A 23,992-nucleotide genomic window follows, 5' to 3' on the forward strand; every position below is an offset into this window, starting at 1 on the left:
CCAGCAGAGGCTGTGGATTCATGGGGAAGAGCGCCGTTAACTGCTAAGATCAGAGGGTCATGCAGGAACTGACATTTCATCAAATTTTAAAGACTGAGTTGCAGCCTGTGGCTGTGAGAAAGAGCGCATCCTACAAAAGAGCAGACAGCACAGCCAAGGCGGGGAGGAATGAATGAAATACTCTGTGTTTGGAAATAGCAAAAGGGCCACCGAGGCTAGAGGGCCTACGTCTAGAAAGATAGGCAAATGCCAAATGCAGCAAGTCATCAAATGCTTCTCTGTGAGACTTTTTCCTTCAGTTTATCACCAATTTATTTTTGTATTTTAAAGAATGAAATAACCTAATTTCATCTATGTCTTGGAAAAAAAATACTCTGAAGAGACTGACTGCAAGAGGAAAGAAAATTGGGTAAAAGATCATTATTTTGTATATATATTTAGGAAAAGCTCATTATTTTATCTTCCTTATAACCAAACTGTTACATTCTAATAAAACTGATTTTACATATTCATTTATATTTCATTTTAAGAAAACTGCATACGAACTACCCCCCGCACCAAGCACGTACCCCCAAAATGAATCTTAAGCATCAAATGTGTTAGACCAGATAAGAAGTCAAGATTCAGACTGAAAAGAAGCCATTGGCTTTGACTGTTAGGAAGTGGCCTTAGCAAGTACAGATACATTGAAAAGTGGAGACAGGAGCCAATATGACTAAAGACAGAAAGTAGTCTTTAGGAAAATTGGTAAGTGAGTGCTAGACAAAAAGGCAGGCTTGAGAGTGATCAAGTCATTTTAGCATAAATACAACCTAATGTACCCAAGCCATGACAGAGGGAGAGTCATCCAGGGAAAAGGACCACTCATCACTCACTTTTGCTGCTCTCTTAGATGGTAGGTCCATGATGTAATCATAAACGGTAATTAAAGAAGCCGTATGCACTGTCAGCAAAACATATTTAAAATGTCTGTTCAATGTTGCTGCCTACAGCAAACAGAATTTCAAGAAAGTGTAAATATTGCCCTTCTAATTACAAAGTAATAAATTACCTAAGTGGAATCTTCTATTTTCTTCAAAATGAGAAAGTGTTTTCTCCACCCCCACGTTATCTAGTAATGACTTGCCCAGGTATGTAGGACAAAATGTTTTTTAAAAATAATCATCTTTTTTATATGTCTCTAGGTTTCCATTATTCACCTCTATGTGCATCCTCATATTCATTCTATTTAAAAATACTCCTTTCCTACAGACTCAGACATAGAAACAAACATATTCACCGAAGGGGAAAGGGGAGAGAGAGAAATTAGGAGTTTGAGATTAGCAGATACAAACTACTATATATAAAATAGATAAACAAGGTCGCACTGTATAGCACTAGGAACGACATTCAACATCTTGTAATAAAGTATAATGGAAAAGAATCTGAAAAAGAATACATATATACACACACACACACACACACACACACACACACACATATATAATCTGAATCAATTTGCTGTAAACCAGAAATTAATACAACATTGTAAATCAACTATACTTCGATAAAAACATTTTTTTAAAAACACTTCTTCCCTGAGTTCCTTTCTTCCGGCTTTTACCAATGTAACCCAGGTACTTGACACTGAATATATTATATTTCTGTTCGCAGCATAAACTACTATTAGGAAAACACCTGCTCCCTATATAACATATTATAGAAATACTTTGAGCACACCTACCACCTCTTCCAGGGGCTGTGGTGGGCCAGGTAAATGGACAATTTACTGCTAAATCTAATAAAAGGTAGAATTACATATAAAGAGAAGGAACATTCAACCACTCTCCTAATCACCACACTCACATAACTGAGGTCTCTTGCGACCCTCTTTCCAAATGACCTTTAATGAGGGAGCACACAATTAACATTCTCTCCATGATTTCAGTCCTGGGGCAAATGAAGTTCTTTTAAAAGGAGGTAGAATATTAATTAGCACCCCTAAATGTCGTTCATCTTGCCAGTCTTTAACACTCAAGCTGGAAGTGCTGCGGAGCCTGATAGGCACCCACTTAAAACCTTCACTGCAGGAGCTCACTGCTCAGATGAGGGCTCCATCTGGAACCAGCATATCTCTTGGCACAGATGTGTCCTGATTTCTAAGGCAAACTCTCCCCGAGGCTTTAATTTTCACTTCATTTCGTTTGCCTGTTTTGCTATGGCAGTTTTTCACACATTTTAGCTCTTAGGAAGCCAGTATTAAATGACGTATTCTTATAAAAAATAGATTTGCCTAGAGGATATTTCAGTCAGATAAAGTGAGCGTAAATTACGTTTAGTTTTCAATCTCAATTTCAATCTCTGGATTTTAAAGGTCATTTATATTGTGTATATGTGTTGGGGTGATATGGTGGTGACATTTCCTCTTTTCTTTATAGAACCACTCTTGTATTAAAAACAAAAAGTGCATAAAACTTGGGAAAATAATGGTATCTGATCCTTATAAAAGTATAATTGATGTGTTGTCTCTTAATGTTTGTTCCATAGGACATGTCATAATTTATTAGACATAAATGATCATGTTTTAGTTTTTTGAAGTTCTTCCATAATGGGCTGTCTTATCCATCACTCAAACATAATTTTAAAAAGCATGCTTTTATTTCTTAATTGTAGCTAATTTGTAATGAAAGTTGATCATGTTGACTCACTGGCTGTATGCTTTATTTTAGAGTGAGAATTTGCATGCATAATACCACTAACAGGTTTTAAAACACTATCATCCAAACAGTAGTACATGAACGCATACAATATTTTTCCCCCCAGGAACTCAAGAAACAAAGGTAAATAAGATCGAATCATTTCTCTTCCATTCTTTTTAAACATTTTGTCTTGAGTTAACTGTAGATTCACACACAGTTATTAGAAATAATACAGAGAGATACTGTTTACCAAGTGTCCCAAAATGTAACATCTTACATAACTATAGTATAAAACTGCAACCATTGGAATTGCTCAGATTTTACCAGTTTCATGTACTCTTCTGTGTGTTTACACATTTAGTTATATGCAATTTTATAATATGTGCAGATTTGTTTGACCACCACAACTGTCAGAATACTGAACAACTTCATCACAAGGATCCCTCACGCTACCCATCCACAGCAACAGCCACCTCCCACTCTCCAGCCTCCTTAAGCCCTGGAAACCACTAATATAGTCTCCATTTCTAGAATTTTGTGATCTCTAGAATGTTATATAAAAAAATCACATAACATGAAAATTTTTGAGATTGATCTTTTCAGCTCAGCATAATTCTATTAAATTGCTTCTGCATATTTGTCAAAAAACAGTTGGACACCTTTGTGTGGGTCTGTTTCTGGGTTCTCTATTCTGTTCCACTGATGTATGTGTCTATCCCCACATTGATCTACACATTTATTGCATTTCTATCAAAATCTACACAAGGATTTTTTGTGGACATAGGCAACTTTATTCTAACCTTTACATGGAAAGGCACAGGGTCTAGAATAAAACAACTTTAAAAAGAAGGATAAAGTGGAAGGAATCACTCTACTTGTTGCTTAGGCTTTCTATACAGCTACATTCATAAAGGCAACATGATGCTGGGACAAAAATTAACTTAAAATGGATCAGAGACCTAATGTCAAACTTCAACAATAAAAAAGACAAAAATAAGAGAAACTATTTGTTATCTGGGTTTGGAAAAGATAAAATTCATAAATTGGATTTGATAAAAACTGAGAACTTCAGCTCTTCAAAAGCCTGACTGAACCCTTACTGATATACAACCTAACTAGGACATATAAAGGTGAAGGTTAATAACTGATTCAGTAGGTCTTAGCTGACCTTCCACCACCCACTGCTGAAAAAATTTAGAGACGCCAAGAGTGCAGTGAACACCTGGAGAGGGTATTTTGTCGGAGAAAACTGGTGAAGGACAGATTGGGAGAAAATGTTTGCAAACCACACATCTGATAAATGAATTGCATCCAGACTATATTAAAAAATCTCGCAAAATTCAATATTAAGAAAACAAACAACCCAGGGAAAGCATGGCAAAAGATTTAAACAAACACCCACTAAAGATACATACATAGCAAATAAACACATGGAAACATGCTCACCACCATTATCATTAGGGAAATGCAAATTAAAACCACACTGATGTAAATAAGGACAGAAGACCTTCAGCTTACTTCCTCTCAGAAGTACAACAAAATCACAACTACCTACAGAACAACTGTCCGTGAAAGAGACTGAAACCCACCAGAAGACATTTACAACTTAACACACAAAGCAGGAACCACAATGAGCCCCGTAGGAGGGGTGGACTTGTGATATAAGCAAGCCTCATATCCCAGGTGGGCGACCCACAAACTGGAGAATAACTACACTGCCGAGGTTCTCCCGCAGGAGTGAGTTCTGAGCCCTGCGTCGGGCTTCCCAGTCTGGGGGTCCTGCACTAGGAAGACAAGCCCCCAGAACATTTGGTTTTGAAGGCCAGCAGGGCTTAATTTCAGGAGCCCCACAGGACTGGAGGAAATAGAGACTTCACTCCTAAATGCGCATACAAAACCTCACTTGCACCGAGACCCACGGCAAAAGCGATAATTTGACAGAAGCATGAGCCAGACCTACCTGCTCATTTTGGAGGGTCTCCTGGAGAGGTGAGGGGTGGCTGCGGCTCACCCCGGGGACAAAGACGCCAGCGGCAGCCATACTCGCAAGCTCCTTCCGCAGCTTGGAAGCGGTTCTGGCAGGCAACAAGGTGAGATCCGCCTTCCAGCTCATTAGTGCCAACACCTGGCCCCACCCAACTGCCTATGAGCGCCAGTGCCGGGACACCTCAGGCCAGACAACTGATTGGGTGGAGACACAGCCCCACCCACCAGCCGACTACTTCCTGAGCCCACAGCAGCCTCTAAACAAGCTTCAGTACAAGGCCCTGCACGCCAGAGGGCCAAGACCCAGCTCCCCCCACCAGTGGGCAGGCACTGGCCCTGCCCTCCAGGAAGCCTGCACAAGCCTCTAGACCAGCTTCACCCACCAGGGGGCAGACAGCAGACCCACAAAAGCCACAGTCCTGCAGCCTCTGGAGCCAGCCCACCCACAATAGGCCAGATGCTACCCTTGGACCAGCTGGGCCCTGGCCCTGCCCACTAGTAGGCCAATGTGAGCTTCGTTACATCCCAGACCCCATATGTCATGGAGGTTCCCCCACAGGAGTGGGAGTTCTGAGCCACTTGTCAGTCTTCGCAGTCTGGGGGTCCTGCATCAGGAAGACAAGCCCCCAGAACAACTGTGTCAGGACCTATCCCCCCTCAAAGTGATCTGACACCAGTCCTGGGATCCCTGGGCCCTGCAGCTAGACTCCAGAGCCTGCCAGGAGTTTGGCACTAACCCTAGGACCTGGCTTTCTGCTGCAGCCTGTGGGCAGGCAACAGCCCTGGAGTCTTCAGGACCCCGGCTCCACCCACCAGGGAGCCAGAACGCGTTCCAAGGGTCCTAGGCTTCTGCAGCTGGCTGCCTTGTGACCAGGCCCGGCTAATCAGCAGCCACAGCATCCACACAAGGCAGGGCCTTAGGTGCCAACCTAGCCTGCCACAGCAGAAGGACCCATGCAGTCCTTTTAGGGGGAACCCCTAGAGAGGCGATGAGAGAGGAGTGCACTGCCAGGATTCAGAAGACATCTCCTATAGAGGCCCCTTCTCTGAGGTCAAGAATGTAACTAATTCATACATAAAAATACCAACAGCAACTTAGACAAAATAAGGCAGCAGAGGAACATGTTCTAGATGAAGTATAACCAAGCAGGACCCTGTGGGGCCTTCCCAGAACACACCTCTTCATATCCTCCACCTGTCTCTTATCTGTAGGGAACCTTTAGTCTTCCAGGCTTCTCTGAGTTCCAAAGAGTACACTTAATCAGAGAAGTGAGAAAATGCGAAAGAAAGGAAAACAGTCAAGCAAGACAAAATAATAATAGTTTTGCCATTAAACAGACTCAAGGACCTGTAGTTCCTCCTCAAGGGCTACAGATAATATTCTAAGCCATGTCCAATGAGCTGTTTTGCAGAGACTGGAACCCCCACCAGGTGGAAGAAGTTAACTGTGTGCCACCCACACGCTCTTAGACCCCAGACCAGCTGGAACCAGAAGGTTGATGATGCTGACTCCCAATTACCTCACCGCCAACCAATCAGAAAAATGCCTACGAGCTGATCACGCACCCCACAACCCCGCTTCCTCGTCCTATCTTTAGAAACCTTTCCCTGAAAGCCTTCAGGGAGCTCCAGCCTTTTAAGCAGTAGCTTCCCTGGACTCTGCCTGGTGCTCTGCAATAAATGCTGCGCTTTCCTTCACCACACCCTGGTGTCAGTAGATTGAGTTTACTGCAATGCCCCGGCAAGCAGACCCAAGTTGGGTTCAGTAACAGAAGGAACAAGATAAAACCCCAGAAGAAGAAGAACCAAGTGACGTGGAGATAGGCAAATCCATCTGAGATAGAGTTCAGAGCAATGATCGTAAAGGTGATGAAAGAACTCGGGAGAATGGATGCACAGAGAGAGAAGTTAGAGGTTTTTAACAAAGAGTTAGAAAATATAAAGAACAACCAGAGATGAAAAATACAGTATTTGAGTCATTATATGTGGATGACATGATACTATATATAGAAAACCCTAAAGTCTCCACACAAAAACTACTGGAGCTGACAAAAGAATTCAGCAAGGTAGCAGGTTACAAGATTAACATACAGAAGTCAGCTGCATTTCTTTACACTAACAATGAAGTATCAGAAAAGGAAAGTAAAGAAACAATCCCTTTTAGAATTCCATCCAAAAAACTAAAATACTTAGGAATAAATCTGACCAAGGAAGTGAAAAACTTGTACATGGAGAACTACAAAACATTGACTAAGGAAGTTAAAAATGACTTAAAGAAATGGAAAGCTATCCCATGTTCTTGGACTGGAAGAATTAATATTGTTTAAAATGGCCACACTGCCCAAGGCAGTCTACAGATTTAATGTGATTCCTATCAAATTACCCAGGAAATTTTTCACAGAACTACAACAAATAATCCTAAAATTTATATGGAATCACAAAAGACCCAGAATTACCAAAGCAATACTGAAGAAAAAGAATGAAGCTGGAGGAATAACCCTCCCAGACTTCAGACAATACTACAGAGCTACAGTAATCAAAACAGAATGGTATTGGTACAAAAACAGACATACGAATCAATGGAACAGAATAGAGAGCCACAAAATGAACCCACAAACTTTTGGTCAATTAATCTTTGACAAAGGAGGCAAGAACATACAATAGAGTAAAGACAGTCTCTTCAGCAAATGGTGTTGGGATAATTGGACAGCTGCATGTAAATCAAAAAAGTTAGAACACTCCCTCACATCATATACAAAAATAAACTCAAAATGGCTTAAAGATTGAAACATAAGAAAAGACACTATACATCTCTTAGAAGAAAACATAGGCAACACATTATCGGACATAAATCTTAGCAATCTTCTCCTAAGGCAATCTACCCAGGCAATAGAAATAAAAGTAAAAATAAACAAATAGGACCTAATTAAACTTACAAGATTTTTGCACAGCAAAGGAAACCATAAGCAAAATAAAAAGACAACCTATGGAATGGGAGAAAATATTTGCAAAAGATGAGACTGACAAGGGCTTAATTTCCATAATATATAAATAGCTCATTCAACTTATGGGCAGAAAACCTAAACAAGCAATTCTCCAATGAAGACATACAAATGGCCAATAGGCACATGAAAAAAAGCTCAATATCATTAATTATCAGAAAAATGCAAATGAAAACTACGATAAGGTGTAACCTCACACCAGTCAGAATGGCCATCATCCAAAAGTCCACAAACAATAAACGTTGGAGAGGGTGTGGAGGAAAGGGAACCCTCCTACACTGCTGGTGGGACTGCAGTTTGGTGCAGCCATTGTGGAAAACAGTATGGAGATTCCTCAAAAGACTAAAAATAGACTTATCATGTGACCCAGCAATCCCACTCCTATGCATATATCCAAAGGGAACCTTAATTTGAAAAGATACATGCACCCCAGTGTTCATAGCAGCATTATTCACAATAGCCAAGACATGGAAACAACTTAAATATCCATCAACAAATGACTGGATAAAGAAGATGTGGTATATTTATACAACGGAATACTACTCAGCCATAAGAAAGGATAAAATAATGCCATTTGCAGCAACATGGATGGACCTGGAGATTGTCATTCTAAGTGAAGTAAGCCAGAAAGAGAAAGAAAAATACCATATGATATCACTTATATGTGGAATCTAAAAAAAAAGGACAAATGAATTTATCTATAAAACAGAAACAGACTCACAGACATAGAAAACAACTTATGGCTACTGGGGTTGGGAAGGGAATGGGAATGGATAAATTGGGGGTTCGAGATTTGCAGATATTGACTACTATATATAAAGTAGATAAACAGCAAGTTCATACTGTATAGCACAGGAAACTGTATTCAGTATCTTATAATAACTTATGGTGAAAAAGAATATGAAAACAAATATATGTATTTTCATGTATGACTGAAGCATTATGCTGTACACCAGAAATTGATACAGCATTGTAAACTAACTATACTTCAGTAAAAAAAATACATATAAAAAAAAAGAAAATGATTAGAAAATAATAAGACTTCTTTCAAATTTTACCCAGGGGCAATGGGGAAATTAGCCTCAGATAATAAAATTAAAGGGTCAGCAGAATATAAATAAAGTTGCTTTTATGTTGCATCCCACGAGCCATGCTTGTTCAATGGAGCCATTATATTTGAACTAAACTGTCTTCATCCCACGTGCTTTGGAGATTCCAGCACCCTCTTGTCTCCCCCACCACAGTACCTCCAAGAATTCTCGGGATCTATAAGAAGCATTCCTGTTTCTATCTCTTCATTGATTGCTGCTCTTTTCTCTCTGCCCTACTAACCCAAACATTAGAACATTTCCCTTGATAACTAAAAAATACCTCCCACAGAGATAGTCATATTTAATAGACTTGCTGACAGTATGGAACTATAGGTAGGGAATAGTACAAAAATTAGTTTAAAATGAAATATTAGGCATGATACATTCTTGAAGGTCCTTGGCCATATCCATCCCATGGAACTGTATTCTGGTTAGTTTCCAACTCTCCAGTTGCCCACCCCACCACCCCATCCTCAGCTATGTTGCTGACCTTCACAGTCTTAGGAGACCCTCTCTGTATGTTTCCCAACTCTTCCAGTTGTTAGCTGTGGAGCCTGGGTCAGATGACTTAACGTTTTTCTATTTTTCTTTCCTTATATATTAAATCAAGATATAATTAGTAGCCATCTCCTACTAGGAAGATTAAATGGGTTGACACATATAAAGCAATTAACATTGTATCCAGCACAGAGATGAAGTGAAAATACTCAATGGTAATTAAGCACTTAAGTTAATAAAGAATTTAAGAATAATAAAGTACTTAACTGTATCTTTGGTTATTCTATTCAACATCATTATACCCTAGAGGATAAGACTGCATCCATTTTCATACAAAGAGAACTTCTCTAAGTATTTTTCTAAATGAAACAGTTCTCACCTCAATAGAATGTGTTACTTCCTTGAAAATAATATTATCATTCTCCCCAGGATATTTATGTAAAAATATAAAGTAAAAATATTGGTAGGAGATAGACTGAAATATTAGATTGTGCATTTCCAGATATATGTGAATGATGTGAATGATTATTCAATTCTCTGTGCATATTGTATTTTATAGCTGAAACCTGAATTACCGTCTTTAAAATCAGAGATCCTACTCAATTTCACGACTTCATAATTTCAAGGATATAGGCAATTAAGGTACTTAATCAAAGGAGGTCTGGGACATCGAAGGTGGCTTTAGGACGCCTCTTCCTGCATTAGACGCTTACTCTGGCTCAGAATAATAGATGAGGTCTCCAAATTAGATGGATATTACCCGTCACAGCAGAGTGTTCCGCCCATGAACGCATCACAGCAGAGTGTTTGGTCTCCATTTTACACCCCAGCTTACATGATATTTCCTAGGGAGTTACACCTCATAAATCCATAGATTTAGTATTTATTTACTATAAGCAAGATTTACACAGGAATATCCTATTAAAGCCTTTAAATAGATAAGGCTCATCCTCTTAGAAAATACCATTACTCTACCTGGAGGTCCAATTATGATGCCCACAAGAACACTAGTCTGAGTCATCAGCCTTCTTTTCTTTCTCTGGGGGCATCTCCTGATGTTTGGGGAGAAGCGGCTTACTGGCCAGCTGCTTTAACATCATCAATCAATTCACTCTCTGACCTCAGCTAATATTTCTTTACCACAAAATTCTGAAGTTAGTATTATTTGTCTTACCACACTCTTTAATTTTTTTAAGCAAAGAATAATGTTCCTAATACCTTGATGACCACCAAGATTCGAACTGCCCAGTGAAGCATAGGAATAAAGCATGACCATGGTGACTATAGCTCTTTCAAAATCTTTTGATGTCCTTTTGCTATCTCAATTACTGTTACTGTCAATTGTGCAGTTATTTGAAACTCACACGATTTGATGGAGACAGTTAATTGAATGTGCGATTTCTAATTTCTAAAGTCAAATTCACGTCCTCCTCTAGATAATCCATTTTCACAGGTTTTATATCAGTTAGAGGCTTCAGCTCAGCTTCTTAAAACATTTCTCTATCTCAAGGAGCATCATTTGCATTGTCTGATTTTCATTTAATTATTTCAGTCAAATTTCAAACCCTCTATTACACCATTTAGCTGTGACAGAGATTTATGTAATGTTTGGCACATGATACATTAGTAAAACTTACAGTATCACTCCAGGCAATGTGTCTTTTCTTTTGCTCACAATACAGATTAATGGGAACCCAATCTTCTTTCTCCAGAGAAAAGTTCAAGGATTCTTTCCCAATACTGGCCATTAATCAGCACCAGATCTGAAGAGGTGGTGCTTGCAAGGTTCCTCTTACCCTCTCTGATGCTTCCAAAATCTTTTTGATCCATCAGAGTGCTGGAATCTCTCCTCAACCTGGACTTTTACAAATGTTGTCTATTCTGTGGGTGTCTTCCCAATTCAGCACTCTGCAGGTTTCCCCAGACTGTGGCTATGAGGGGTTGGGGCCATTTCATGGGCTCCTGTTGGTTTCACAGCCCCTGTGAGGTCTGTCTGCCTAGTAACCAATGCACAGGTGGGTGAGACTCCTCCCAGGTCCCTTGACCTCAGTGCCGGATCCCTCAGCTCCTTCAGAGGCACTTTTGCCATTGAACGACTGCCGATTTTAGTTGTTAGAAGGTGGTAGAAAAACGAAGGACATCTATGTTTCCATGATGTTGGTATCCGAGGATGATATATTTGAAAATGCTCTGAAAATTTAAATATTAGGCATTTTTACTGTATGTCTCATAGTTATTGCCAACGCTTCACCCCTAATTTGAGCATGTGTGCTTACAGCATTTCTGTTCTTGCTCTTTTCTGTCTCTCTCCTCTTCAATTATTTTAGCAATCTAAGTTGTCGCAACTGCTTACTAGTCACTAAATAACTGGATTACTAATTACTAAATAGCTGTAATACCTTTTAATGATAATCATCAGAGTTTAGTCCAACATAGGTAGAAGTAAATACCACCACCTTCCTGTCCTCAAGTCCGTCTATAAATACCTAGAAATAAAACATGAAGAACACAGTAAAATTAATATTAACAGTAATGATACAGGCAATAGGGAAAGCCCAAAGAGAGAAGGATGCCAAACATGGAGACTGCTGGCCATAGCTGACTTTGGTGTGTCTAGCAGTCCAGTAGCCAATGCTTGGTGACAATTTATTGCCTGCTTCATCCCTTTAATGGGTGTTTGATCCAAGGGTAAAGAACATAGACTCTTCTTTCAGATTCTTCATGTGATATGTGTGAAACAGTATATCTAAACCTAGCAGATTAGAGTCTCTATGAATTCTTTCCTAATTGAAATTTGGAAGACAGAACTATTTTGGGTAAAATAATACCATTACTGCTCAGTATTTAACTTATGATAGCGAATTTATAAGAAGAACTTAAGCTATGTCATCTGGTTTTATGCTCTATAGTTGAATTCAGACAATAATACAAAAACTTTTTTTTCCAGATTGTAAAAAAATCTGGAAACAGGAAAAAAGTTGAGAAATATAAATAAGCAAAAAAACTATGATGATGTTCAACTCTTTCTTCTCCCAGAGTAATCCATGGTTAGTGTTTTCGCAAACACAATTCCAGGAAGAAAGAATTGTAAATAACCTCGTCCCCTGACTTCTCTTGCTGAAGACATACACTCCTTTCCTACAGAAAGAACCAGAGTCTGAGGAAGTTGGGGTAATTTGGGGCCCTAAATGGCGCTCACAAAGTTTAGCCTGTTATGTCTGTTTTCTCTCCAGAATCAAAGATGAAGAAATGGTAGAGGAGGCTCATACCAAGCATTTTATTCATTGCATGTTTTTCCATGTAGAAATAAAGAGTATAAGACAAATTAGTGCTAAAATGGCTTATGTTTACAATTTATTTACTTAACATGTAAAATACTAACTTGTAAAGTTCAGACTTTCTGTTATTAAAAAGACATCACACATTTTTAATGAAATATTCCAAGACTATTGAATCATCCATAGATGGTAGAGTGTAAATTTGCCTTCCTGAAACTGGTATACCCAGTTTTCTTATTTCTTATACTGTTTCATCTAAGAGTGCATATGATTCACAGAGTACACTTTAAATAATTCTGGTCTTAAAGGTATTCAATCAGGGGTAGATTTCATTTAAAGCATCTTAATTAACTTACAGAACTTTTAAGTGCCCGGTAAGAAAGATGCTAGATGCATGAACACCAAAGAGCAGTTGTCTCTGTTGTATGACATTGAGATAAGGGGGCCCCCCTAGGATCAGTCGGGACCTGGCTTTTCTCTGCCTCATGACAGTAATACTACAGGGGATGATGTAGTTCCTAAATTCATATTATTATAAGTCAACCTAATGGCTATTACCTCATGTACGAAAATTTTACAATTGCACATCAGCAGGAATTAACAGTTAAAATATGACAGATTCTTTGCTTACCTCTCTGTATTGCATTTTGCATGCTGTCTTGCCAAATATAGTTATCAAGCCAATAGTAGGGATAGTGAAATCCAGGCTGGCCCCAAGACAAAATATGATTTTAGTTTATCAAAAATCTATTGGAAGAAGAGGAAAGGAGGCACTTCTGTCTCAAATAACGTGGAGTTTAAGTTAATACACAGGAAGGTTTTGAATCCTCTTTGATCTCAAACTTCCTAACACTTTTATCTCAACAGATACCACGGATGGATATCTGCTTTGGAAATATGGGGTTGCTTTAAGCCAGGATATAAGAAAAAAATGTCTTATGTCTTATAATATATTCTACCCATATGTTTGTCAGCTCTAATTGAATCCATGGACAGATGTCTTTTATTAGTAACTCTTAGCTACCTACATTTTTCCTCATGCCGTTCTCATTTGTATTTATAGTGTTTCCTTGCCTTAGGTATAAATATCTTCACAAATTTGTATGAATGCTTTTCTTTGAAGACTTTCATTGAAATGATTTTTATCAAGCTGATAGGTATTCTCAATATCAGTTTCTGGACCCCAAAGATATTCTCAACTTGACTTTGTATAACAGCCTGCTTCTGATTCTACACAAATTCCTGTTTTCTTCCTCTTCTCCAAGCTCTCACCCCATCCCACACTCACTTTGCTTTTCATTTTTTGTATTTATTTGGACTTAGGAATACGAAATACAGAAAAGCAAAAGTGAATTTTAAAAATTTGAGGAAAGGGAAAAAATTAAATGGCAAAATAATAGGAGCTGTTGGGAAGAAAAATGATCCCCTTTAACTGACTTATTTCATGTTCATAACTTAATCTTGTTTATTCTTCCCTGTACCTAAGATACAAAGAGAAAACTATCCAAAGTTCAGTAGCAGAAGTGAATATACATATCTTAATCCTTATGCAGTATTGACAAAAGATAAACATGCTCCCCTAATACAATATAAATGTGTACTTGGTAAAAGACTGGAAAATGCAAAGTGATAATGAGGTCACTATATGACCTTGCAAATTGGGATCTGACTATCTACTTGCTGAGACTCATTTCAATCTATCCTCAACAATTCACAGTCCATGAAACTACTCCAAAAAAGTGAATATGAGAGTTCACTTGCATAAGTCCACTGTTAAATTCATTTTCATTTCAGGGCACGTATAACCTGTCAACTTTACAAGACATGCAGAAAAGAGTTAACAAGCAGACTTGAGACTGCTGTCTTTAAAAAGGCCTGCTTTTGCGGTTGGCCCTGAGTTGGAGTTTGGGAACTTAAATTCCAGACAGTTCCCTATACCAATATAAAGTTTCCTTAAATGATGCATGACTCACTAGGTATAAGCTGTTCATGCAAACAACATAGTTCATCCTGCTCACCAACTTTCCATCCAGGAGTCTGGAATTTTGACATATCTCAAAAGAAGTTGCCCACATGACCACTATTTAATTAAAAATCTGGGGAATTGAGTTTCTAAGGAGCTTCCCTGGTAGACAGCACTTCCCACGTGTTGTCAAACTCATTGCTGGAGGAACTAAGCGTATCCCGTGTGACTCCACTGAGAGGCAACTCCTGGAAGCGTGTCCCTGCTGTCCTGCAGATTTTACCCTGTGTGCCTTTTTATTTCTGATTTTGCTTTGTATCCCTTCACTGTCATACTCTGAGTCCTGTGAGGCCTTCTAGTAAATCACCAAACCTGGGAGTGTTCATGGGGACTTCTGACACACAACAGTTGATTGAAATGTCTTTATTTAAGATTTATAGATTCCAAATAAGTATTTATTGAATATATACTATGTGAATGGAATAATGCTAAATGAAACCAAGATAAGTAACCTAGACCTAGTTTAAGAAATTCTATTTTGTGGCTATGTCAACATACAGAAGTGTATAAAGAGAATATTCAGTTTACTGAGTCAAAGAGAATAAGGAAAATCCAAGAAGCTTGTTTCAACGAGAGTTTTGAAGTTGCAGGCACTTCATTCAAATATTAGGAAAGCTCAAGTCATCTTATTTAGCATGAAAAGAACAAGTAGGTTTTGACAGATTATGACATCTGGAGGCAGGAGGAAGAGGAGTTATGGAAGGTTTCCCTTGAAACTTGCGAGTAGACGGAAGGTATGATAAAGAGGGAGATAATACAGGGTATATCAAGGAAATAAAATATAATAATAAGTGTTCCTCGTGGCACAAAGTGGGATTTTCAAATGCTCTTGGTTAAAAGCCTAATAATTTGAATGCCTTATTTATAACTCAGTTCCACGCAAAACTTATGGATTATTATAAAAGACCCTTCAAAATTCCATAGCATTGTAAAAGCATCTCTCTTATGTGCTTTTAAACTTATGTTCCCCTGCTTTTTAATCATGCTTTTTCTTTTCTGCCTCTTCTTTGTTCAGGTCCATCATGAGTGAGAAATGGGACTCAAACTCTTCAGAAACCTGGCACCACATCTGGAGTGTCAATGCCACAAAGCATGATCTGTACGCAGACGGCAACATCACCTATGTGAGCTACTATCTCCACCAGCCTCAAGTGGCTGCAGTCTTCATTATTTCCTACTTTCTAATCTTCTTCCTGTGCATGGTGGGAAACACAGTGGTTTGCTTTATTGTAATGAGGAACAAACATATGCACACTGTCACTAATCTCTTCATCTTGAACCTGGCCATAAGTGATTTACTAGTTGGCATATTCTGTATGCCTACCACGCTGCTGGACAATATCATAGCAGGTATGTTGATTTGTGTGCAGCTCAAAGATGATATGAGAAAATGATTGTCCCATATTCCCGTAGCCATGACAGGATCATTTATTCATTCACAAATATTCACGGAGTTCTGAGAACAGCTCTGAGTAGTTATCCTGAAGGTGTCTACATTCTAAAGGAGGCTAACAACAAGAACAAATAGCGATATAAGTCATCAGAGAATAATAAGAATTACGGAGAAAAATAAAACAAATAACAGAGGTGAAGTGTGAAGCTATTATTTTTATAGAGTGTTTACTGAAGGTCATCAGCGAATGAGATTTAACACTTCTTACTAAAGACTTTGAACTTGCTTAGCACGGTTCAGGGCATGTATAATATGGTAGAAATATTATTGAGAATATTACAGACTGTTGGGTGAGGGTTTAGCTCAGAATATTATGGACTGTTGGGTGAGGGTTTAGCTCAGTGCTAAGTATGCACAAGAGCCTGGATTCAATCCCGAGTACTTCCATTAAAAATGTATTATCAACTATAAAGTTCAAAGAACTGGTAAGTGGTTTCCAGTGGCTTACCGGTGGTTTCAATTAATGAAATGTCTTCAGTCTAACGGGAATAGGCATTTAGTCCCTCTTGTGGTTAGCTGGGGAGATTGCCAACAGTTTTTGATGGAAGATGGAGTAGCGATATCAATGATTTCTCACAAAGAGGTGGTTTCCTCGTGTAGTGGTAATTCACATGTGCAACATAAGTAATGGTGAGGGTGTTACCCTGGAGTGCTTCTGGGACCAGATTACTACTTCTTTTGCACCACATCACATACTCTGGGAGTGAGGAAGAGTGTAGTTCCCAGTACAGTTTTGGTGCATAGTGCTTGTTTAGTAAATATTTGCTGTATTAACTAATGAACAGCTCTCAAGACATTCATATTCCAACTTTGTATAAGAAAAAAATGAAACCAAAGCAGCATGTTGAAGATATTTAGATCAGCTTGAGCCATACCACAGTTCTCATCCTTTCATGGCATTCAACATCAGTTTACTGGAGAATAAGTGGTTTCCTTCTAGAATTTACTTCTGTTTCTTTCCTTTCACTGAAGTGGGAGCCAGGGAGAGTTTAGATTGCCTATTCTGTCATTATGTACTAAATAGAGCCTGGGTTTTTGTATCTTGTGATGATAGCAATTTTTCTCACAAAATGATTTTTTGTTTTCCTAGTGTTAATAAGGGTATCACATTTTGATTTGCTTAGGTTTTTTTTTTTTTTTTTTTTTGAATATAGCTATCAGTAATGTATCCTCAGAATTATCTTCCAGGAGTGTTAAATTTCTTGTCAATACCTTTGAATGTATCAAAAACACACAAAAAAAGGGTAAATAGCATCTTTTTTACCTGGACATACCCCTCCAGGTGCTCTCTATCATCTTGTTCCTATCCAGAGACACTGCTCTCTGGGTATGGAGCTCAGCTATCGCTCTGGGAGCTTTCTTCACTGAGGCCCTAATAATTGTCTTACTCTCTGTTTATGCTCAATCCTCTGTGTTCTGGACACCATCTCTCTTTTTTTTTTATTGGTTTATTCCTCTATTAGCTTCCTGAAAAAGGATGCATTGAGATAAAAATGTTTGAGATATTGTATCTGAAAATATCTTTATTCTGCCTTCACACTTCATTGTAGTTAGCTGTGTAAAGTATTCTAGGCTGAACTTTTTTTCCCCTCAAAATATTTAAAGAGATTTCTCTATTGCTGCTGCTGGGAAACCTGGTGTCACTGCTGGAAAATCTGATGCGACCTGACCCTTGCTTCTTTTACTTCTGACTGGTACTTTGCTCTTCTTCCTGAAGGCTTTCAGAGCTTCTCTTTACCCCTGGTGTTCTGAATTTTAGGTCGTTATGCCCTGATGTAAGTCTTTCTATTTTCCATTTATTGTGCTGCACATAAACTAGGTCCTTTCAATGAAAAAAAAGAAAAGAATGCCCTTCAATCCTGGGGAACTTTCTCCTAGGGTTCCTTTTCATTTTCCTTTCTTCAGCTCGTATTAATCAGATATTGGAGCTGCTGGGTTGCTCTCTGTTGGAAATATTTTTTCCTCCATTTTCTGCTTCCCATTATTCTACTTTCAAAGATCTTAACTTTCTCTTCCAAACTCTATGTTGACATAAAGTCAGCAGCCATTTCTGTTTTCCTGTTTTAGATTCTCTGAGCTATTTTTCTTTTCTTATACCACCTCCTTATACCACCATGCACATAATTTTCATGGATAAAATGTGTTATGTCCCTGAGGTTATTAGTAATAATTTTTCTGTTTTTAATTTTTTTGTCTACCTGATTCATATTGGCTTTCTCCTGTTTTGTTCTCCCTATTTGCTTTAGTCTCCTTCTTTCATGTTTGCGATTTCCCTAACGTCAGCTACGACTTAGATGTGTGTGTTTCAGAGTGAGGCCCTGTACGGCTGCCTTGAAACTCAGCCTGCCTGGGGTTTGGGGTTAAAGCCCACGCTCAGCTTCATTAGTCTGGGTGATTCGTTGGGAAATCCACAACTGAAAAAATCTGCCGGTCAAAATTCGTCAGTGTTCTTGGAAGGATAACTTTCCCCGGAAGGAAATTCTCTCATCTACTGCCATCGGGACATGAGGCTGGCTGCTGCATCCTGGAGCTCAGCTGGTCTCTGAACCAGCAATATCCTATGCCGAGTGTACATGTATTTTCACTTCATCCTTCTCATCATTGTGACACCCACTCTGCCTGTAGGTGGTGACTCAGTGTCTAGATTCCCTGTGCTTTGACCTCCTCAGAGAGTAACCTCCTTTCTTCCACTGGCCTGGGGAAAAGCCAGAGGCATCCAATTGCATTTATACATAATTCAGCCAATTGTGTTATTTTCCCAAATTTACATTCACTAGTGTCTGGCACCTCCTTTCTGGGGATTTACGTTCTTTTTGTCCTAGTGCTATCATGTCAGTCGAGTTTGGTGAGAGTGGCTATACACACTTTTTTGCATTTTTGTTGAACAGTAAATACTATAACAAGCAAACAAATTTTAGGACTGGGAAGACGTGTTTCCTTTTCATTTCTATTCAGTGGAACCATTCAAGCACCTATTTTAAGGTGGTCTGGATAGATGACAAAAATTTTTTTAAGTGTTCCTGGATCATTTAGGTTATTGGAATTTTTTTAATTAGGTAAGAATATTTTAATAACAAATTGTAAATATTTTAAAAAGATAAATTTTAAAAATTTGAGAAAAATGTAGCATTCATCTTTCAGGAAATGAGAATATTTTGCTAGTGGAAGAATAATAGAGTTACTTTCCTGTAATAGCAGAGGGGCATGTAGAATATCAAACTAAATTTGATTTGATTGATATCAAATATCAAATATGATAATTTTACCAATTTCTTTTATAAACCTTCTAGGAACTGAAGTTCAGTTAGGAAGTAATTCAAACAGACTACTTTTGTTCATGCAAAGTGCTGTTTATTCTCAAAGAACGTCTTAGCTCAGGCTGCTATAACAGAATGCCATATACTGAGTGGCTTGAACAACAGACATTTATTTTCACAGTTCTGGAGGCGAGGAGTCTGAGAAGAAGGTGCCAGCATGGCTGGGTTCTTGGTGAGGGTCCTTTTTCTGATTTGTAGATTGCTGTGTCCTCACGTGGCCTTTCCTCAGTGCATGCATATGGACAGAGTTCTGTTTCTTACTCTTCTTATGAGGGCACTAATCCTATCATGTGGGCATCACCCTCATGGCCTCATCTAAACCTAACCATTTCCCAAAGGCCCCACCTCCAAATACCATCACACTGGGGGTTAACTCTTCCATATCGCAATTTGGAAGGGAATACAAACTCACTCCCTAACAAAGTATCTCTGAGGTAAATTGTTTCATTATGTTATATATAACTAAATATTAACTTTATTCTACATGTAACTCCTGATTCCTCTTAAGTTATAGAATACATTTGCAAATTTGAGAACCAATGTTCTTCCTGTTTTATTCATTTAAAGGACACTATTGCATAAGGGTTAATGGTTTGGGCTCTGAAATTATACTGCTAGGGTTTAAATTTGTGTGTTTGTTACCTTTTTTACATCATCAGGAGACTAATAAAGCCTTCAAAAGCCTATTGTGGGGATTAGATATGTTAACAGATGCAAAGCATTTATTGCAGAGTATACAATGCTGTTACCAAAAGTTACTAAGTCATATAAGTTTTGACATTATTATTAGTATCCTGAAAAACAGAGCTCTGAATGTATTAATAAAAATAATGCGATGCATTGATTGTTCCCCAGATATCATTTTGGAGACAGCTGCATCAATCTGATTTCATGTCTTTCTCCTTATAATTTCAGGAAAATTTTATATATATATATATATATATATATATATATAATTTCATATATATGATCTTTTCAAAGACTAACTGTTCCATTTCCCTTTCAGGATGGCCATTTGGAAGCACAATGTGTAAGATAAGTGGCTTGGTCCAGGGAATGTCTGTTGCAGCTTCAGTCTTCACTTTAGTTGCAATAGCAGTGGACAGGTAGGTCAGCACCAAACTCTAAATCCAGAAAATTGGGTATGCATGCAACTTATCCACCTAACCAGTGAAAAATGTATAATCTACTAAATTTGGGTATATCTGCTCAATATATACCCCTTTAAGAGCAAGGCATGTAGTACTAAAGGCTCAGTAATAAGAAAATAAAACTACTCAGATTTCCATATTTTAAGATTGAATGATTAGGGATCCTGCAAGCTTTAGTTCAGGCCACTATAACAAGATATTATAGACTATTTGTTGAATGGATAAATGAAAAAATAATATTTGACGTTTCAATGGTTACAAAAAGAGCAAAATATCTAAAATTGCCATATGAATTTATGAATTAATAATCTATGAATTAGCCATAATTTAAGGGTGAGCAAATGGGAGAATTCCCTAATTAGAAGACTAGATGAAAATTTGAAGGTTAAGAGAGAAGGTCTTACACATGCATTGAAGGAGCTATAAAGACAACAAAGCAGTCAAAGCTCAAGTTAACTAGTCATTGTATAAAGATATTAGATAGATTAATTTGGAGTTGCTGCTGGGCCACTTAAAAGCTCTAAGTTTCCTTAACTGCAGATCTGGACAGTAATAATTTTCATAACACTTCGGTTTTACAGAGTTATCACAAAAATCAAAGAAGATTCAGTAAGTGATAGTACTTTGAAAAATATAAAATGTTATACAGTTGTCTAACAGTATGGTTGATTATCTTATAATGAACATAATGAGTATCAGTAATTACATCAAGAATCACAGTAACAAAACAGCAGTAAAACGATCAGGCTCCCTCTACATAGCGATGTTGAAGCTTCATGCTCACCAGAGGACATGGAACACTGGGAATGTGCATAAACAGAACTCACACGGAAACTCTCAGACTCTTAGAGCTGTGAAACCAACTGTGAGAACGCTTAGTGGCTTCAAACAATAATGCTTTAATATTTCCCACAACTCTGTGGATTGCCTGGGTGCCTCTGTGTGGTGGGTGCTCCTGCTCTGTGTCTTGCAGCTGACATCACTCATGCTTCTTCTCACGCCACGCTTGCTAATGTTCACTTGGCCAAAGCAAGCTGCACGGCCAAGCATACAGATCATACGTGAGGGGCCACAGAAGGGCGTGAAAGAGGGTTTAAGAATATGGGCTCTGGAGTCAAAAATACCTATGTAAAAATCATGTGTGATTAAGAGCAAGACTTTTTACTTTTTTAGAGCCTGTTTCCCCATCTTTTAAGTAGGAACGCTTAAAGAGACTACCTATGCAAACCAATGGAAAGGATCCGGGAACAGAATATTAAATGCTCATTTTGTTACAGACTAGTTACCACTAGTATTTTCATTATTAACAGTGTCAGATATACTCAACTTATTCATATTTTGAGTTGAAATTTATCTCATATATCAATTACACAAAATGATGGTGCATGTCTCTCTAGCTAATGGTAATTTCTCTTTTTTTTTTAATTGAAGTATAGTCAGATTATAATGTTATGTCAATTTCTGGTGTACAACATAATGTTTCAGTCATACATATACATGCATATATTCATTTTCATATCTCTTTTGTTATAGGTTACTAGAAGATATTGAATATAGTTCCCTGTGCTGTACAGTAGAAACTTGTGGTTTATCTATTTTATATATAGTAGTTAGTATCTGCAAATCTCAAACTCCCAGTTTATTCCTTCCCACCCCCTTTCCTCCCCTGGTAACTATGTTTGTTCTGTGAGTCTGTTTCTGTTTTGTAAGTAAGTTCATTTGTGTCTTTTTTCTTTTTTAGATTCCACATATAAGTGGTATCATATGGTATTATTTACTTAAATAAATTTAATTCATGACTCAATAAGAAGTTATGAGGCACTCCTTGTCTGATATTTGCCTTTAATTACAGGTTCCGGTGTGTCGTTTATCCTTTTAAACCAAAGCTCAGTATCAAGACATCATTTGTCATTATTATGATCATCTGGGTCCTGGCCATCGCCATTATAGCCCCATCTGCAATAATGTTACATGTGAAAGAAGAAAAATATTACCGAGTGACACTCAACTCTCAGAATAAAACAGGCCCAGTCTACTGGTGCCGTGAAGACTGGCCAAACCAGGAAATGAGGAAGACCTACACCACTGTGCTGTTTGCCAACATCTACCTGGCTCCCATGTTCCTCATCGTCATCATGTATGGAAGGATTGGAATTGCACTCTTCAAGACGACGGTGCCTCACAGAGGCACACAGAACCAGGAGCAGTGGCACATGGTGTCCAAGAAGAAGCAGAAGGTCATTAAGATGCTCCTGACTGTGGCCCTGCTTTTCATCCTCTCCTGGCTGCCCCTGTGGACTCTGATGATGCTCTCAGACTATGCTGACCTGTCTCCAGATGAACTGAGGCTCATCAACATCTACGTCTACCCCTTTGCACACTGGCTGGCCTTTTGCAACAGCAGCGTCAACCCCATCATTTATGGTTTCTTCAATGAGAATTTTCGCCGTGGTTTCCAAGATGCTTTTTGCCTCCGGCTCTGCAGAAAAAGAGCGAAGTCCAAGGAAGCCTACACCCTGAGAGCTAAAAACAACATGGTCATAACCACATCTCATCTGTCGGCTCCGGAACTCACAATTAAAAGCCCACAAGAGGAAATTGTGCTTTGTAGCAAAAGTGCTGAAAAACCCATACAGGAATTAATGACGGAAGAATTAGAAGAACTTACCAATAGCAATGAGATGTAATGAGGGCTGGTGTGATGATTTTAACTCTCCTTTGTATTATATAGCGAAATACTGTTGCTTCCTATGGCTTTGTACGGCAGTTATTCTAAGAATGCTAGGTGCTCTGTCTGGAAAAAAGTAAATAAAATGGTTTGTTTGTAATCAATCTTATTGTATTTAAAATATGTACAGAGATTCATATACAAATTTGCCTGGATTAATCTGTTTTCTATGACCAATTTTCAAAGCTTGCTCTTTTCCAATTTAGCTATTTGTGTATCAGTCAAACATGTATTGTATGTGTTTGTAACACACGCATTTCCTTGAATGGTGATATATGAGCAGTTCTTTGCATGAGAGCACATTTTGTCAATTCACCCTTTGCTTTCGAATTTGAAATGTTAGACTCCAGAACTATTTATCTGTTTGTGCTTTTTAATGTGTACTTGGCTTTCTTAGAAATAAGAATTGCAATAGCAAATAAAGGGACACTGTATTTCTTTGTATTTTAAAGGCTGATTTTGTTTTCTTTCAAAGGTAACAGTTAAAGTTCTTAAAGTCATAACATTGTTCCATAGGAGGTATTGTTGGCTCTTTAATGTTTTCCTGAATGAATTTAAGCCTGAGCCAAACCCGTGTTTCTTATAGAGGTGATTCAGGATCCCAACTTGACCTCCTTTCTAACAGAATAGAACCTCTGATATAAAGAAGCAAATCTTTTAATAATGCAGCTGTTGGCAGAAGAATGGTAGCGCTCTTTTAAAGCGCTTAGTCAGAGATGTTCAATAATCGTCATTAGACTCCCGTGAAGTCTGTGTAGAGCAAGACCAGTTATTCCAGGTTTCCTAC

The 23,992-nt window shown here is 38.3% G+C and overlaps 1 protein-coding gene across 2 annotated transcripts in view; it reads left to right on the forward strand.

Moving 5' to 3' along the window:
- Positions 1 to 23,624, forward strand: part of NPFFR2 (neuropeptide FF receptor 2) — a 58,607-nt gene extending 34,983 nt beyond the window's left edge. The window contains exons 2-4 of one of the 2 annotated variants that reach the window (XM_010982689.3): positions 15,572 to 15,906; positions 20,333 to 20,432; positions 22,330 to 23,624. In XM_010982689.3, coding sequence (XP_010980991.1) covers positions 15,579 to 15,906; positions 20,333 to 20,432; positions 22,330 to 23,164 — 1,263 coding nt within the window. In that variant the 5' untranslated portion in view covers positions 15,572 to 15,578 and the 3' untranslated portion in view covers positions 23,165 to 23,624. Of the gene's footprint in view, positions 1 to 15,571; positions 15,907 to 19,451; positions 19,499 to 20,332; positions 20,433 to 22,329 lie in introns of those variants that run through there. The other variant, XM_064485275.1, reaches the window with a different exon arrangement.
- The last annotated feature ends 368 nt before the right edge of the window (positions 23,625 to 23,992 follow it).

Source organism: Camelus dromedarius, chromosome 1 (genome assembly GCF_036321535.1).
Source record: "Camelus dromedarius isolate mCamDro1 chromosome 1, mCamDro1.pat, whole genome shotgun sequence".
Lineage (NCBI taxonomy): Eukaryota > Metazoa > Chordata > Mammalia > Artiodactyla > Camelidae > Camelus > Camelus dromedarius.